The 18429-nt window shown below is 41.4% G+C and overlaps 1 protein-coding gene across 2 annotated transcripts; it reads left to right on the forward strand.

Moving 5' to 3' along the window:
- On the forward strand, positions 1-17444 carry ace (angiotensin I converting enzyme (peptidyl-dipeptidase A) 1). Of its 2 annotated transcripts, none has more exons than XM_030774007.1 (25): positions 1-435; positions 4969-5139; positions 5398-5485; positions 6727-6870; positions 7051-7242; positions 7461-7558; positions 7658-7830; positions 7996-8219; positions 8507-8651; positions 8757-8855; positions 9072-9194; positions 9433-9638; positions 10175-10311; positions 10561-10719; positions 11156-11243; positions 11582-11725; positions 12094-12285; positions 12908-13005; positions 13276-13448; positions 14722-14945; positions 15216-15360; positions 15795-15893; positions 16213-16335; positions 16548-16735; positions 16964-17444. In XM_030774007.1, exons 1-25 carry the CDS (start codon positions 235-237, stop codon positions 17155-17157), a joined length of 3828 nt encoding a protein of 1275 aa, XP_030629867.1. In that variant the 5' UTR covers positions 1-234; the 3' UTR covers positions 17158-17444. The 2 variants fall into 2 exon arrangements, with proteins under 2 accessions (XP_030629867.1, XP_030629868.1); XM_030774008.1 differs by having other exon boundaries at positions 16973-17444.
- The last annotated feature ends 985 nt before the right edge of the window (positions 17445-18429 follow it).

Raw genomic sequence — 18429 nt, forward strand, 5'->3', positions numbered from 1 at the left:
AGAGAGAGAAGGGGAGTGAAATACGCCAGAAGGGAGCATCCACTGGTGTTGCCTCACTTTTGTACGTTTGAGTGTGAGTCATTTCTTTGGGGTATCACATCCAGCGGAGGAGTGCTCACAGCAACGGCAATACCATTTTTTATTTATTTTTTTTCCAAGATCCCTTCACTCTGTTGCGGTGTGAATTTTTTTTTACACTTTGTCAGTGTAGCAGTAGATTAGCCACAGACCAAGATGTTTTGGGCAGTGCTACTGCTGCCATTCATCTCTGCGCTGAAGCCTGAGTGGCAGCCAGGAACGTACCCTTCAACTGAGGCGGGCGCCGTAGAGTTTGTGAACGCATACAACTCCACGGCAGAAGAAGTCTTCTACTTCAGCACCTCTGCCAGCTGGAACTACAACACCAACCTGACAGACTACAACTCCCAGGAGCAGGTACAACTTACTTACTTACTGTGTGTAACAGTGAAAGGTCCACAGGACATCAAAGTTTTTTATTTCAGCTCTTTATATATGCATATATATATTTAAGTCCTCACCTGTGGCTGGTAACATTGTTGTGGGTTCAGGTTAGGACAGCGTGGAACAGTTACTGCGCAATATTGTACTTTGCTTTGTTTCCCAGTTTCCGTAATGTTTGTCTAAACCGTTATGCTGCAGAATCTTTCAATAAAACCACGTGTTGTACTAGCAAGTCAGAATTTCTTGTCAGTTGATATAATGTCTAAAGGCTTCATTTTCAGTTCCAAAGAGTTGATTTTTTTTTGTAGGGCTTTAGATAAGTTTTAGTGCTGTTGGAGGAAAAAAAAAAGTGTTTTTTGTATTGACACCTCACTCTAATAAGAATATTGTAATGTACTGGAGGAGGACTCCACAGTTGCTGTTGCATTTGTGAGCTTGTCTTGTTTGTTTTTTTTGCTTGTGTTGTGGCTTTCCAGCGTTAACCGGGAAAAAGAAAAACCAACAATTTGTGGTACCTGTGCAAATCCACACTGCTCCAGCTACTCTATGCATTTGTAGCTCATACTGTGTAGTTGCAGTCGTGGAAGTTGAATTTGGTATGTATATACTCAAATGCACTCCTATCACGTCCAGCAGGTGCATATCAAATGAGGCACTACAGAGATACAGTGAAAGAGCTGGCCCGTTGCTAAAAACCACATGATGCATTTGCGGTGTCTGACTTTGTGAATGTGTCGTACATCAGAACCTACGAAAGTAGCACACGTATGACACAACATGTATACACATGCACAAACACACACATGCACAAACACATAAAAAGCACGCCACCTTGCAAGCTGCCACAGTGTGCCAATCATGGAAGCAACCTGTATTTGCATTTCACAGCGGCATTGTAAAACAGCGTCAGTAGCTGTCATCGCCATTCAATACCGTATGATATCCTATCTCTGATTATGTGAGGAAGGACCTCCCTCAAAATCAGACTGCACAAAGGCAAATGAAAAGGATTTTCAGTATCTTAGTGAGTGTCAGTGCTATACTAGGAAAGTGAATACACACACACGTACACACACACACACACACACACACACACCAGGAATTGACTGTGTTGATATTTTGTCTTAGGCAGCTGTTTCAACACTGTTTAGCAGAAGGACACAGGCCCAGGCACATATTTAACACAAATAGTTTACTGTCATTCTGACTTTGCCCTGTTGTCCAGAAGGTCAACCTGTACGAGTGTCGTTTGGTCCCTCCAGTACTGTGTACAAGAGATGGGTAAAATACCAGAAAGAGTAAGTGAGAGAGAGGGAGAAAGAGTAAATGAGAGAGAGGGAGAGAGAGTGAGAGAGAGAGAGAGAGAGAGAGAGAGAGAGAGAAAAGAAAGAGAGAGGACAGTCTAACCTGTAGGTTGCCTGCTGTGATGTCTATTATTCCAGACACATCAAAAGATGTGATCAAAGAGGCTCAGCGGCTAGCAGCAGGATTTGGGATGGCAGGCGGACTGGAAACTGTGCTTTGAGCAGCCAGTACCCTGCCTGTATTAACACTGGCCTAAAGCCCTGTATTTTAGCATACATTCCATCGTACACCTGCTGCGTCTATACAAAGTCTAAACACACTGTGCTCATTCATTTTCTAGTGATACGCTGATTAAGGATCGCATAAATATTCCCCATCCGCGAAAAACTAAATCTCGGAAGGTACTTGTGTTACCAGTGTTAATCCACAATGTGCAACTAACCGTCTGCAGAATTTGCTCATACTGTGTGGTGCAGGTGTGAAGGCTTGCTCTGTTGTGTGTGCACTCAAATGCACTCATATGTCATTTAGCAGGTGCACATTAAATGGGCCAGGTGGAGCAGTATATAGTGACAATGAAAGAGGTGGCTCTTCCCCATGGCTCAACACTACATAAGACATGAATGGTGCATGCTTACTGTGTGCAGTTGTCACACAACACAAACTGCAAAACTGGCAGACAAGTATATGCACAACACACAAACACATTCGCATGCACAGACACACACAAGCACACACACACAGACACACACAGACACAGACACAGACACAGACACACACGCACACACACACGCACACACACACGCACACGCACACGCACACACACGCGCACACACACGCACACGCACACGCACACACAAACATATACTTATATACAATCTGTGTCTCTCTGTCTGTCTATCTATCTGTCTCTCTCTCTCTCTCTGAATTCAAGTGATCGCAGAGGCCATAATTTCATCTCTGTACAGAGTGGTGTTGGCTGGGTCAGGCAGTGCATCAGATCAAACAGCAGAAGCTGGTTGAATCAGTCAAGAGGGCTTTTAATTAAATCCTAAAAATAAAGCTTTCAGAGAGCTGCAGTGGTAGTGAGTTACAGGGTCTTGTAAAATGCTGACGATGTGTATTCTCCTTCAAAAGACACAATGGGGCAGAAAAGAAGCACGTACTTTTCTAAAAAAGCTTCATGTAAGCTTAACAGGCTTCCCCCATTATGATGTCTGCAGAGAACACGTCTGTAGGAGCTGTTTATAACAGGTACTTTCTGCGAAGAGGATGAAAATGAGATCAGAGGCTAATCTGAACCGAGAGCGATCTTGGAGTGAAGGCAACACATTCAGTTTTACCTCAAAGCTTGATGAAAACGGATGAACATTTAACTGATTATGGACATGCGGGGGCGTTTTTTTTTTTTTTTCTTTTTTTTGCTCCTTTAAATGATTAACTTTCGCTCCACGTGAGACTAAGACAGATCAAGTCGACCCTAGACCCTGATTTGACTCGTAAGAATGCCACTCCCAGACTTGCATAACACCAACAGGACAGTGAAGGCCTTGAAAGAGGAGATGTAAAAACAAGAAGTTGACAGCCTTATCTTTACTGTTATGCTGTGAAGAAAAAAAATAGTGCTGAGAGCAAAGCTTTAAGTCCAGTCCAGTCTCAGAGATGACTCTAACTGAGGGTGTGGATCCAAGAGTCATACGACAGAGAGGCATAAAGAGATAAAGTGGGGTCACAGTCTATGCTTAAGCTCTGTTTCCATCTCCTCACGCAGCCCCAGTTAATCAGCGGCGGTTTCCACAGAGCAGATAAACTGCCCCTCACCAAAACCGAAAAAAAAAAAAAAAGACCGCCTTACATTAACTCAAGTTTGTCTAAGCTTGACCTGTAGGACGTCAGAGCTCCAACTTATTACAGCCAGTGTCCAACTCCCTTGTACCAGCAGGATGTTTCCTAGTCCCGGTGGCCTTTATCAGGCTAAACGACAATGAAGTTTATCTTGAGCTAAATTCATTATCATCTCAGACAATTGTGTGAAATTCATAGTTTTTCTTTATGACATAGTTCTTTCCCCTCAGTACAGCTTGTGACCCTTAACTGAACCAATAACGTGGTCAGGTTTGGTTATGTCAGTTGGCCCATGGCGGATGGAACACTTCTGCCCAGACTATAGGTTTAACATAGACCTACTGATGTATTTGTACACATGCCGCATACTGCAATGTACTTTTATTATATTTTTGCCTATGTATGAGGTGGAAAGATGGGAAAATGTTGTAAATGTTGTGCTTAAATGGTGCGTGACCAGCTTATCCCCATTCAGCAGACTGGAAAGGCAGGACGTTGGGCTGACAGATGGGACTCACGTTAAGACCACACACTGGTTTTCATTTTAAACTATGAGGTCCTGTACCATTTAAATGGGAGAGGTTACCCATCAAGAATGTGTGATCATAGAGTCGCATGCCAAATTGACCCTCCTTGCTCTATGTCCAAAAGATTATGCGGTCATCTATTTAAGTTTGTAATGGAAAACAATTTAGAGAGCAGTGTCGAGAGACAAGTAGAGAAATAGGGCAGCGTAAACAAATGTCTGCCCACATTCTCTAAACAATAGTTTGTGGAGACACCCTAATGAGGTATGACTAACTTGCTGAATATACAGGTTATTTAAGATCACCCTAAGATCTTCTAGAAATAACTCTGAATTTCCAAATAAAAGAAAAATAATAATGGTGGGTTGTTCCTGGGCTGCTTTATAACATGCACACACACACACACACACACACACACACACACACACTGAATCAAAACCTTCAATGGGTGGCTTTTATTAGAGGTTTGGAGAAACCTCTTCCAAAATAAAAAGAAACTCTACACCGAAGTACTTATGAAAGTGATGACATCATCCTCTAAGAGAGGCCAGGTTTGTAGTGTCCAGTTTAATGTCATGGTTTGGCCAGAGCCCAGATCAGGCCCTTGATTATAGTGGTATGAAAACTGTTTAGAATAATTGTCAGTGACCATTTTGGTATTCTCCATTAAATGATCCAGTGATGGCTTGGCTGTTTTCGCTCATATGAGGAATTTGCAAACCAAGACATCAGCAACACACCTTTAGACAGACATACGTTTTTTTTTTTTTTAGATTATATTTCGTTTTTGACTGGATAAAACAGTAAGGGTTTGTCTATCTGTGTCCAGATCGAAGCCTCTTTGGAGGAGCAGGCCTTCACAGAGGCTTGGGGAAAGAAGGCTAAGGAGCTTTTCACTGATGCTCTGCTGGACTCTTTCACGGATCCTGACCTGAAGAAAATCATCAAAAAGATTAATGTTTTGGGAGCTGCCAATCTTGACCAAACTGAGAGAGAACGGGTCAGTCTGCAAAGCACACTCTAGCAAAAGACAGATGTCCATTTGCAGCACATTATATGATATCCGTTGCTTTAATGTGTCCAAAATAGTGTCTCAGTTGAGAAGGAAAAGTCTTTGTTTTAAGACTGTAATATCACCGATAATAAATAAATAAATATGACATATTGATTCAAAATGGTGGGTTAATTAGGTAAATAAAATTTCATAAGCGCAAGATTCAATATTCATTACTGAATTCTGTTGATTTCTCCGTTTCAGTATAATTCCATTCTCAGCCAAATGGACAGCATCTACTCTACGGCAAAGGTGTGTCCCAAGCCTGAGGAATGCTGGTCTCTGGAACCCGGTAAAAAAAAATTGAATCTTCCGTTATTGAATCCAAGCCTTGACATTTCACAGCCATGATCCTTCATAACTATACATTCAGCAGCAAAAAAAAAAAAAAAATGCACACTATCAAACACCTAAACTTTTCCTTCCACTCTGTGATTCTAAGACCCTAACGCGCGTTATTTCAATGTAGGACAGGGCGGCGAAATGCTTGTGAAACTTGTACTACGTTAAACGAACATACATTCTATGGAGGAAAAAACAGAGTGAAAGTCCATGTAGTGGACTCTCTAGCCAAAACAAATAGAGCCATGAGGACAGGAAGATCGTTAGGAGGGAAGAGAAACAGGATGGAGGGAAATTACATTTCCAAAGCAGCACTTAACAATGTTGAACTGCTGGGCATAAACAGTACAAATGGACCATTTCTCTGCTGCATTAGACCAACAGTTTGAAGCACGAGATTGACGTTCCTTCATTGTACTCTTTCAGCGTTGTTAGCATTTCTACAGCTGGTTTACTTTATCTGTTTTTTTTTTTGCACTGATGAATTGGAAGCTGTTTCTATTTACAGTGTTTTAACTGATTTCAAATGTTACTTTTGATTTGGTTTGGCTTGGAGATTATGCTATGAGCTGCTTACAGACTAAATGACAGACAAGCTAAATGTTAAACTTTAAAAATATTATTTTATGACCTTATTTAAAACTTGAAAAACGTAGACATCGGGGAAACACAGTTTTAGTCGTTTGAGTAACTGTTCATTGTTTTGGTTTCTGTCAGTATCATTGCCCGCAGTCAGAAAGTCAGAGCACTTCCCTCTTGGCTGGTTTTTCCGTTTCATGCAGGGCCAAAGAAAAAAGTTGATGAGCAGAGGTCATGCACGCTTACATGGCTGTGCCCACTGATAATACAGAGCTCTCTTTCACTGCAAACATGCACTACAGTTATTGATGTATAGCTTCTTTCCACGTTAAAACCAGATATTGACAGAAGCGTTCAGTCTCTGTTTCTCTTGTCTTAATTTTCTGTCTCAGGCCTGTGTAAATATATTGCATTGAACTGTTTTTTCTTCATGTGGGGAAATCAAAGGGCGCTGTTGAGTCTGATAAAGTAGCGTCAAAATAATGTTTACGCATCTGGAATCTCTCAGCAAAATTAAACGGCGGCGATTACTCAGTCATGTTCATTTACCGTTGCTGTACATGTATTGCTGTACGTTCTGTGTCTTATCTTGTCTCTTTTGGTATTTTCCAGAACTCACAGACATCATGGCCAATTCACGGAGCTACAAGAGGTTGCTGTATGCTTGGGAAGGCTGGCACAATCAGTCAGGAATGCCCCTCAAAAAACTTTACCCTGAGTTTGTCCAACTCAGCAACAAGGCCTCCCAGATGGACGGTTAGAATACTATTCCGTATTGTACAAGGTCAAACTGAGTTGAGAGCAAATGTAAGACAGTTGTTCTGGAGGACTCAGGGAAAAAGAGAACAGGAGGGAGAACGATACAAAATAAAGAGATGTTGCATGGTTAGACAGAGAGATTGACACACTAAAATGAGGGTGTCTGACTGTGCACAGGTTTCGCGGACACTGGCGAGTACTGGCGCTCCTGGTATGAGTCTCCCACTTTTGAGACGGATCTGGAGACAATCTTCCAACAGCTGCAGCCCCTCTACCTCAACCTGCACGCCTTCGTACGCCGCAAGCTGTACGACTTCTATGGCCCTAAATACATCAACCTCAAAGGACCCATTCCCGCTCACCTGCTCGGTCAGTCACCTCTCATCTACGGATATATCCGCAGTGCACTTGCCTTAGCTGTCTTGAAAAATGTAAAATGATAGATTAATGACAGATTAATCAGCAGATTGAGTAGCACCCCTTAGGCAGTAAATTGGCAAGAGATCACTTCTAGTGCAATTCCAGTTAATTTACAAGCTCACACTGCATGGTGTTAATGCAGTGGCACGTGTGTTTTATGCCTTTAGGAAACATGTGGTCACAAACCTGGAACAACATCTATGACACGATGATCCCGTTCCCTGGCAAACCCAATGTGGATGTGACTTCTGCCATGGTGGCACAGGTAGGCTGTTCAGTAAAAAAAAAAAATGTTTTGTGAAAAAAACAGGATCAGAGTGTCCAGTGTGTTGTAGAACATAACGAGTGGATTTCATTTCTGCAGAACTATAACGCAACTCACATGTTCCGGGTGGCCGAGGAGTTCTTCACTTCCTTGGGTTTGATTGAGATGCCGCCAAAATTCTGGGAAAAGTCCATGTTAGAGAAACCTGCAGATGGCAGAGAAGTGGTGTGCCATGCCTCGGCATGGGACTTCTACAACAGAGAGGACTTCAGGTTTGGTTGCTCATATCCTCTAACAGAATGTATAACTGACACTACGAGTTCTACTATTAATTTTCATTATCAACCACTCAATTTTCAATGCATGAGCCTCAAGCACTAAGGGTATATATATATATATACGGTAATAATATTTCTATATGGTTATGTTTCTGATAGGATTAAGCAGTGCACCACAGTGACTATGGAGCAGCTCTTCACTGTCCACCATGAGATGGGCCACGTGGAATATTACCTGCAGTACAAAGACCAGCCAGTCAGCTACCGCCGTGGGGCTAACCCTGGTTTCCATGAGGCGGTTGGGGATGTGCTGTCACTCTCTGTCTCTACGCCCAAGCACCTGCACACCATCAACCTCCTTGAGACGCTGACTGATGACCCTGGTAATGAAAGACAGATTCATGGAAACACTTGAAGGGTTCTTCTTTAACAGCACAATTCCTGTAATAACATTACAGTGAAAATAAACATAAGGTGTATTCTATATGAAGTAATACAGAGTGGATCTTGCTGGCTGAAGCGGACCATAGAGCTGCCATTTTTGCTGTATCCGATGTATTTGCAATGTGGGAATCAGTAATTATGGACTACAGATAAAACTGCCACAGTCATAAGTGTATATAGTGCTGTATAACCTTTGTTTGGTTTCTCTGTCAATGACTGGTTTCAGAGAGTGATATTAATTACCTGTTGAAGATGGCCTTGGAGAAGATTGCTTTCCTTCCATTTGGCTATCTGATTGATCAGTGGCGCTGGGGTGTATTCAGTGGAAAGACGCCAACAGATCGCTACAATGCAGACTGGTGGTACCTCAGGTTAGTTATCCAGATATCGTAAAAGAAAAAAAAAAAAACATTACTGAAGTTTTCATCTATTGATTATTTTCATAACCATTATTGAATTTTAATTTTGTTTCACAGGACCAAATACCAAGGAATCTGTCCACCAGTCAGACGCACAGAAGAACATTTTGATGCCGGGGCTAAATTCCATATTCCTGGAAACACTCCATACATTAGGTAACACTCTTATCTCTCTCCGCTGAGACCTTCAGCTGCCTCCACATGTTAAGTCATCATTATTAAACACCAAAACCTTGCATATGTTATATGCTTTACCTCACGTCTCATTAGTTAACCATAGACTATACGGCATATCCAGTATTATAAAACAGGAAGCCAACAACATGTAGCATTGCTGTGATGCTTTTTTTTTTGTTTGATTCCCCCCCACAGATATTTTGTGAGCTTCGTCCTACAATTCCAGTTCCATGAGAGGCTATGTCAAGCAGCTGGTCATACTGGACCCTTGCACAAGTGTGACATTTACAGATCCAAGGAGGCTGGGGCCATCTTAGCGTATGTACCAAATAACAGTAACTCAAGGCTGATTTGCTAGGAATGAGGTCCTGGGTTCTTTCATATCTCTGGAACACTACTGAACACACTGTAGAACGGTGAAACTCGAGTAATGAAAACTCTATCAAAGGCTGATAAACAGAATGTAGATCATTCTCCTGTTTGTTTTAAATTTGTTCTTTTTTTTTTGGCGTAAAAGATTGAGCATAGCTCAGTTTATTTATGAATGTTTTGGCAGGAAACTGTTGCAGGCGGGCTCCTCCAGACCTTGGCCCGAAGTGTTACAAGAAGCCATAGGCACAAACAAAATGGACGCCAGCTCCTTGATGAAATACTTTGAGCCCATTACCACTTGGCTGCAGGAGCAAAACAAAGGCGAGACCCTGGGCTGGCCTGACTTTGACTGGGTCCCACCGGTTCCAGAGGGCTACCCTGAGGACATCGGTAAGAAGTTAATGATACGAATAAATATAATACAACAAAGGAATATATTTTATTAGGTCTGATATGTTGTGCTATTCTGGAATGTGTTTGCTCTGCGTGGAGAAAGACTGAATTGTAGCTGTGGGAAGTCAAAGACATTCCTTTTTATTGATAGAGAGATTGTGTGATTACAGAGAGAAGATAGAACTATACAAAACCATTTCTCCATTGTTCTCTTCTTAGCCTGCCCACTGTTAGAGGGGAAATGCTGTTGTTGACTTATGAAAACTGCTAACGTGACAAAAATGGCTCACTAGCTATTAGCAAGCATAAGAAACAAGGCAGTTTTGACAACAGTATATTTAGAAAACGAAATGTCCATATCAGAAGATTTTTAACCCTGAGTGAGATAACAGCCAGTTCATTAGGTTCTCCACAGAAAGAACAATACAAAACAAAGAATTTTTAACTGGATTTGTTACTGCATAAAAGAAATGGGATAATGATTTCATCTGAGAAGAAGCCTCATGTTTCCTCTTCACTCTCTTCATTCCCAGACAAAATAGCAGATGAGACACAGGCTAAGGACTTCCTGGCCGAGTATAACAGCACTGCAGAGGAGGTGTGGAATGCTTACACTGAAGCATCTTGGTCCTACAATACTAACATTAATGAGGAAAACAAACAGATCATGGTAAGCATCCTCCTCACAACATTTCACAAAAAAACAACCCTCACTCAGGAAATATTCTGTAGGAGGTGATTTTAACATTAGTAAATTATCCACATCTCGGAAAAATCTAAAAGCTATTTCCTACAGTTGCGTGTCATAGAGTAGTACCTTCCTAACACCTTACAGCTAATGTTTGACTTGTCCTCATTAAAACTTTTCTGAAAACATTTTTTTTAATTGTGAACATTCCAATTTTTTTTCCATCTTTAGCTGCAAAAGAACCTGGAAATGGCCGAACACACGCTGAAATACGGCCAGATGGCCAGGACGTACGACACTACAGATTTTCAAGACGAGCAAGTGAAGAGGATCCTAAAAAAACTCAGTGACATTGAGAGAGCAGCGCTGCCTGATGAGAAGCTTAAAGAGGTGAGGATGATTACAGAAACAAAACAATACCAATAACAGTTCTATGAATTTTTAAAAATTTCTTTTCTCACTTATTTTAAGGGGGCGTGGGAGGGGGGATGGGGGGGGGGGTCTTCAGGCATTATTAGGTTTCAGTTGCAAGTTCTATACTTGTTCATTTAGTTCTTGATGGTGACCAGTTGGCTGTTCATTTTCCTCCACTGATCATGAACACACATCATGAAGTAACTAAATTAAAAAAAAAAAAAAAAAAAAAAAGTAAGTTATCAGGCTTTTGAAACAAATCGCAAAGGAAGAGCAGGGATAAAAACAACATTTGTATTTGTTGTTGTTGTTGTTGTTGTTAAAAATACAAGCAATGGCAAAATACTAAAATGACAAGATGAATAAAAATGGCTATAAACGATTATAACGCCGCCGATCCTCTTTCTTTTAGTACAACAACCTTCTGGCAACGATGGAAACCATATACAGTGTGGCTAAAGTCTGCAGGGAGGATGGAACATGTCATCCGCTAGACCCAGGTGGGTTATGCGCGAAATCAATGCAGTTTCAGCATACGAAGTCTGGCGACTTACCTCCTACCACTACAGCATGATTCCCACGTTCTTCTTATTAAGTCTACCCATATTTCTATATCAAAAGAACAGACAGTAACCGTTACACAGCAAGCGTTTGGACCGACAAAACTGGAACATGTTGTTGCACGGTTGAGAGGGTAAATCAGAACAACACTATATTGTGAAGCGAAAGCAAATGTTGGAGAACAGAGAGCAACGATCAGTGACAGTGACAGCGGGCGCCTTTACAGTCGCCGCTGGGCGTGCAGGCATACTGATCTTACTGTTTCTTTTTTTTACAGACCTCACTAAGATCATGGCAGAGTCCAGGGACTACGATGAGCTTCTGTTTGCCTGGAAGGGCTGGCGGGATGCCGCTGGCAAACCCCTGCGCCAGAACTACATGAGATATGTGGAGCTTGCCAATGAGGCTGCCAGAATCAATGGTGAGCACTTCGGAATAACAGCCTCTTCAATGAAAAATGTCTGCTAATAGTACTACTGTGTTTGTAAATGATAAACTTTTAGTAAACTGGTCTGAGAAGTCAAGGGTGCAAATACTGAATCAACCCAGGAAGTCAAAAGCTCTTCAAAGTTTAGAGCCGTATTTTTCATCCCATCCAATAATTACGGATGAGTGGAAGGACAAAAAGCATGCTGCATTGCTTTTTGAGTGCAGTATGTAGTATTGTGTGTGTGTGGGTGTGTGAATGTATGTCTTTGCGTGTGTGTGTGTGTGTGAGTGTGTGTGTGTGAGTAAGAACATGATACCGTAAACTGACACATAACTATTTGACTGCTTGCTCTGGAACAGGTCACACGGATAATGGGGCTTTCTGGCGTTCCCTGTACGAGACGCCCACTTTTGAGCAAGATCTTGAGAGGCTGTGGAAAGAGCTGGAGCCACTCTATCTCAATGTTCACGCTTATGTCCGTAGAAAGCTCTACGAGAAATATGGACCCGAACGCGTCAACCTGAAAGGACCAATCCCTGCACATCTGTTAGGTAAAAGCATATGAGTCATACAAATCCCATAGCTATATAATGACTACATCTTTTCCAGGTATTCATGCAACTACACATGTGCAGGCAGGTGGCCTGAAATATCAACCTGAGTGAAAGGTTTTGACAGAAGGAACTGAGCAGGTTTTAAACATAAAATCACCCAAACCCATTGCTAAATTGATTGCAGAAATACGGTAGACAATGGTGAGCTTTAAGATCAGTTTGTCAATGAAATTAATAATCTACATTCTTTTACTAGAATCAAGAACAGAGATCTTAAACCTTGAAAATTGTTGTATTCCCAAAATGAATGCATCGATATTGTGCTGGTTGTGCTTCCAAAATATTCCAAAGGAATCTGCAGGATTTAATTTGCTTTCAAAACCATCAAGCGTGACAGTGTGTGCGTGTGCGTGCGTGTGTGTGTGTGTGTGTGTATGTGCGCACGCGTGCGTGTGTGTGTGCACAAAGCAGTTCCACATGACTTGAGATTTCATGGCTTAGAATTCCAATCCCAGTGGTTAACCTCACAGTCAATGGTAAAAGATGGGGATCAGGCTATTTCAGCCACTCTGTAGTGCTCCAATTACAAAGTCAGTAATTCATTTTTTTCTTCTCCTAGGAAACATGTGGGCACAGACCTGGTCGGGTATAATGGATCTGGCTATCCCTTATCCTGATGCTACTCAAGTGGATGCCACACCAGCCATGGTAGCCCAGGTAAGAAAGAAAGAAAGAAAGAAAGAAAGAAAGAAAGAAAGAAAATCGAACATATACAACACGAGGAAGTCCTGTTCCAAAATAAATTTGACAAAAACTTTTCGAACTCTCCAAACCAGCTAACCATTTGTTATGTTTGGTGCATATGGCTGGCTGACAGTCCATTTGTGAAAATGTCCTCGAACATTGGGAATATCTGAATGGTTGTGGAATAAAGACAGATGGTATACTCTATAATACTCTATAACTGTTGATTTGTGTTTCTCTCAGGGTTGGAATGCTAAGCGCATGTTTGAGGAGTCAGATAAGTTCTTTACCTCTCTGGGCCTGCTGCCTATGCCCCCTGAGTTCTGGGAAAAGTCCATGATAGAGAAACCTACAGATGGCCGAGAGGTGGTTTGCCATGCCTCAGCTTGGGACTTCTACAACCGCAAAGACTTCAGGTACAGCTCAGTGATGATCATAGAGGTGAAGCCAGAAAATACTCGCAGCAATTCATAAGAGAATATAAAAAGCAGTACTTTAAAGAGAGAGCTCATTCTGATTTCTGGTCCTTAAATGTAACAAATAGTAACAAAGAAAGGAGACACAGATGGAAGTTCAGTATGACAGGAAGCTACCCCCACCCCCCGTCTTATGTAGTCACACCCTCTGTGTCAGTCCTCCTTGTGGTCTGGAGAGCTTGGGTTGAAAAAGTGATCTGGTCTCAGTGATAACAGTTTGGTTGGTGCAGAGCTGGTTGGGAGAATTAAAAAAAAAAAAAAAAAAAAGAAACCTGGAAGAAACCACCGCTCTGCATCTCTTGCGTGTTTATCGTTTGAGTCGGGATACGACAAACAATGACACATTTTAAAGTGAAAAAAAAAAGTATTCAGTTTTGTGAAAAGCACATGCATCATAAAATATGAAAATATGCATGCCTTGCAGAGCATGCACCCATTACAATCCTTTCTTGTGTGCTGTGTTTGTTTTAAGAGGGAGCAATTATGCAATAAATGTCTAACTCTTCTGATGAGGTTGCTCTTGAGAACATCTGTTAGATGAGGGCACCGGACTTCTCTGGTTTTAATGAAACATTTATTTAAGAAGCACGAGTGTAACTTCCTCCTAACTATTTGATTGGATAATGATCTGATGACCTGACTCTCATTTAAAGTTAGGTGTCAAACCTCTTTAGAACAAACTGAGCAGGCTTTATTCTGTGGTTGTGGTCAATTTGCGAATGAGTTCGTTGATTACAATTGAACTGAAAAAAAAAAAAAGGACTTTGAACTTGAATTGAATTCCCTTCTGTGGATATGTCAAGTCCAACTCCAGCTCAAATTCCAAGAATTGAATTGGAATTAAACATCAGTTGTCAACTAAGCTCATTTCCCAAGCAGGCGGACAGGTAGAGTTGAAGCTTGCACATAAGGCCAGTTTCTTTCTAACACGGTTGCGACACTGATTGACTCAGCAAACTGAATGCATGATTTAAGGACAAAAATATCCTGACAAACCATTGATGTTACAAGTTGAAGAGACGTCGAGGTACTTTATTAGTCACAGACACACTAGGGGCAGTGAGTAGTGAAATTCAGCCTCTGCATTTGACTCATAGTTCTGCCTACAGGAAAATTTTATGGAACAAAAAAACAACTGTTCCATCCAGGCTAATGAGTTTTTACCCTTTCATGTCTCCAAGCTAATTTGCTCTCTTTCATCCTTCATTTCCAGGATTAAGCAATGCACTGTCGTGACCATGGATGACCTTATTACAGTGCACCACGAGATGGGCCACGTTCAGTATTTCCTACAATACAAGGACCAGCCCGTCTCCTTCCGCGATGGAGCTAACCCTGGTTTCCATGAGGCCATTGGTGATGTGCTAGCTCTCTCTGTGTCCACGCCAAAACATCTCCAAAGCATTGGACTACTGGATAAAGTAGAAGATAACTACGGTGAGCTAAGAGAAAATATTTATAAAACTGAGTAACTTTTCACAGACATGTGTAACTGATTTTGTCTAATGGTAATGCTTTTCTTGAATATAACGATGCCTCTATGCTGACATAAGTATCGTAACCCCCCCCCCCCCAAATACTCATTTGTCATGTTCAAGTGGAGGTTCATAGCGTTAACATTTCAAACAAATCAAAATAAAATTTTTATTGAAAGCTATTGGCTGACTTTTTTGAACATTGCTGTAACTGTCCTTCACTGATCCACAGAGAGCACCATAAACTTTCTGATGAGCATGGCCCTGGATAAAATTGCCTTCCTCCCCTTTGGCTACCTGATGGACCAATGGCGGTGGAAGGTGTTTGATGGGCGGATACCTGACACAGAGTACAACAAGGAGTGGTGGAACTTGAGGTGAAGCACTGCTCAGAGCACTTACAAACATATACCGTTGCAACAACAGATTTAAGTGATTGACTTTTGACACGGCTGGAGTAAGAGCACAAACCAAACTGGTATTCTCCACCTTACTTGTTCCTTGCTCTCTTCAGCTACACGACAACTACACAACACCTTGCTCTCTAGTGAAGTGTGAACTTCCAGGATTGCTACACGTATTGAGCGAAGCTGTGCTGAATTAAAAACATCATACATGTTTTCATTCACAGCCGTCTTAAAGTCCAGAATCAGCAGAACAAAGTAGCAAAGGCAGTAAAATGCAACAATAAAACTTACAGTGTTCGAGGAATTTAGTGGTCTGACACATTAAAGAAGAAGTCTGAAAATCAGATCAAAATGTGGATTGTGGTAAATCTCCACAGACTAAACTGTAATTGTGCTTGTTTCAGACTGAAGTACCAGGGACTGTGTCCACCCGTGCCACGCACTGAGGAAGACTTTGACCCAGGCGCAAAATTCCACATCCCAGCCAATGTGCCATATGTCAGGTACCTGTCAGAGGAAGTGACATCTTCCATCTTTCTTTCAGACATTATCGGACAATAGAATCTTAGAATGAAATCTTTCATGGTTTTTTGGTTTTTTTGGTTTTTTTTGTCTCGAGCATGATATTTGACTTATGTTTAAAATGTCATTGGCTTCTTTGGGCATCCACACATAATCTTAAACATGGCAAGCTGAATTACATTAGACTGCATCGTTCTTCATGCTGCATCTGGAAGTGATTTATATACCTCTGGAAACAGTTAGTGTACCACATTCGCTATTTCACAGTCTGAAATGGCATTTCGTTTTTCTTCCCACAAGGTATTTCGTCAGCTTTGTCATCCAGTTCCAGTTCCACAAGGCTCTTTGTGAAGCTGCAAACCAGCCAGCACCTCTCCACAGCTGTGATATTTACCAGTCTAAAGAAGCTGGAAAACTTCTTGGGTGAGCAAAAAGCAGAACAGGCCTTTTGTTGTTTCCATACATAAAACAGACTATACAGATTTGGTGACCAGTCACAGAAGCGAGAATATGCTGAAGGAAAAAGAGTATAAGTATAGGTAATGTGTGTGTGTGTGTGTGTGTGTGTGTTGGGGGGGGGGGCATCTATTTAACAGCTGTTGATCTTATTTCTTCCATATGGATTGTCTCTTTAGTGATGTGATGAAACTGGGCTTCAGTAAACCATGGCCTGAAGCAATGGCAATGATCACTGGGCATCCCAACATGTCGGCCTTGCCTCTGATCGAATACTTCAAACCACTCATTGATTGGCTGGAGTCTGAGAACAAAAAGAACAACGAGGTGCTTGGATGGCCCGAGTACAACTGGGCGCCATCAACAAGTAAGTTTCCAAGGCAACAACACATTTTGACTTGCGAACTCAAACAATTAAACGCTCTTTCACTTTTGACGCACGGTCAGATTTATTTTTTTTTTACTACCCCTTTTGGTAAAGAGGATTAGATCTGTGGTCAAAACCCTTTGTGATCAATGAAATTTATGTTAGCGGTAGGCCTCGCCGCTATACTGCAAAAAACTCTGACCGGTGGTTTTGCACCCCATCACTCAGTCTCCACAGGTAATGAGGCGGTGAAGACAGATTTCCTGGGCATGAGTGTGGATGAAGCCGCTGCTACCGCTGGTCAGTGGGTTCTCCTGGTACTAGGCGTCGTTCTTCTGCTGTCCACCATCTTCCTTGCCTACAAGTATAGGAAATCCAAGCGCTTGCGTAACAAGTCCTGCTCTGAGATGGAACTCAAATAAGATTCTTCCACAACTTCCCCCGACCAAACTTCTCACATGTCCACATCGTTTCGGTCTCCGGAGAACGTTTTCCTGTATGTTTTAAGAATGTCTTGTATATTTGTTAAATAATTTGTTTGACTATGCAAAGAGAGGTATTTGTTTTATAATTTATTTGTAAAAAAAAATTCCGAATGTTGGGTATGCGTGGGGACTGTCGATTATTTGTTTGTAAAGTCTAAACTGTGTATGCAATTTGAATTAATTTTATTGGTAAATACTTTATAGAATAAAGATAAATGACCGTACAGTGCATTATAGTTGTCTTCTCTGTGCGTGATGAAAAGACAAAAAGTTCTTGCGAGGGTACATGTGAGGGCAATGATTCACTTCTTCATGATGAGCTATAAAAGATTTCCTGTCCATAAAGACTCTAGTAATGATTGACAGGATTGGCCAACATGTTTCAAAAACATTTTAATGCCAGTGCAGTATAAAATCAGTCCTCAGTGGAAATATCAGTATCTCTCTTTTACAAGTGGGTAAGCTCCCATAGCCCGGTTCAGGTAAAGCAAAGGAGGCCGAAGAATAAACATGTTTTGGAACGACAACCGAAAAGTCCTGCTATGGAGATTAGTGGTTAAACTATTGTTTAGGTTTCAATAGTCCAACACAGCTGAATGCGAAAATGACAGCATAATGGAAGCATGTGCCAAAAACATTGGAAAAGTAACAGAAAAAAGAAGTAAAAAAAAAATTCAAGATGTTTACACTCACCAGGTAGCGGATCATGAGATTCATAAATGTCATAAATACATCAAATCTCCAATATCCACTGTTACAGGTTCACCAATAGATGGATCACAGTCCAATAAGATACAGGACAACAGGAGTGATGGGAAATCTTAACAATAAATGTGTATTTCCTCCAGTGTATTGACTTTTTAAAAGCTCTTTCACTCTCCTGGTTAAATGCACCAGGCAACATCACACAACATGAAATAAATAACAATTTAATGAGGTACATCCTTCTGAATCGCTGAAAAAACAAGGGAGTTTTCACCATGTTGGTTTCCTCAAAAGTTCAGCAAAATAAACAGTTTTTCAGAAACCCCAAAATTCAACTAGATGAGGACAGGATATATTCATCACTAGAAAAAAATATGTTTTGGAGGCCCAACTGACAGAGAGGTGTGGCTACGTCAGAGGCCGTAGCCTTGCTGTCTTTACTGTGGTTTATCACGCAACATTCCACGCTTGACTAGACATGCAGATCAAATTCTCCACCCTGTT

Source organism: Chanos chanos, chromosome 5, assembly GCF_902362185.1.
Source record: "Chanos chanos chromosome 5, fChaCha1.1, whole genome shotgun sequence".
In the NCBI taxonomy this organism is placed as follows: Eukaryota; Metazoa; Chordata; class Actinopteri; order Gonorynchiformes; family Chanidae; genus Chanos; species Chanos chanos.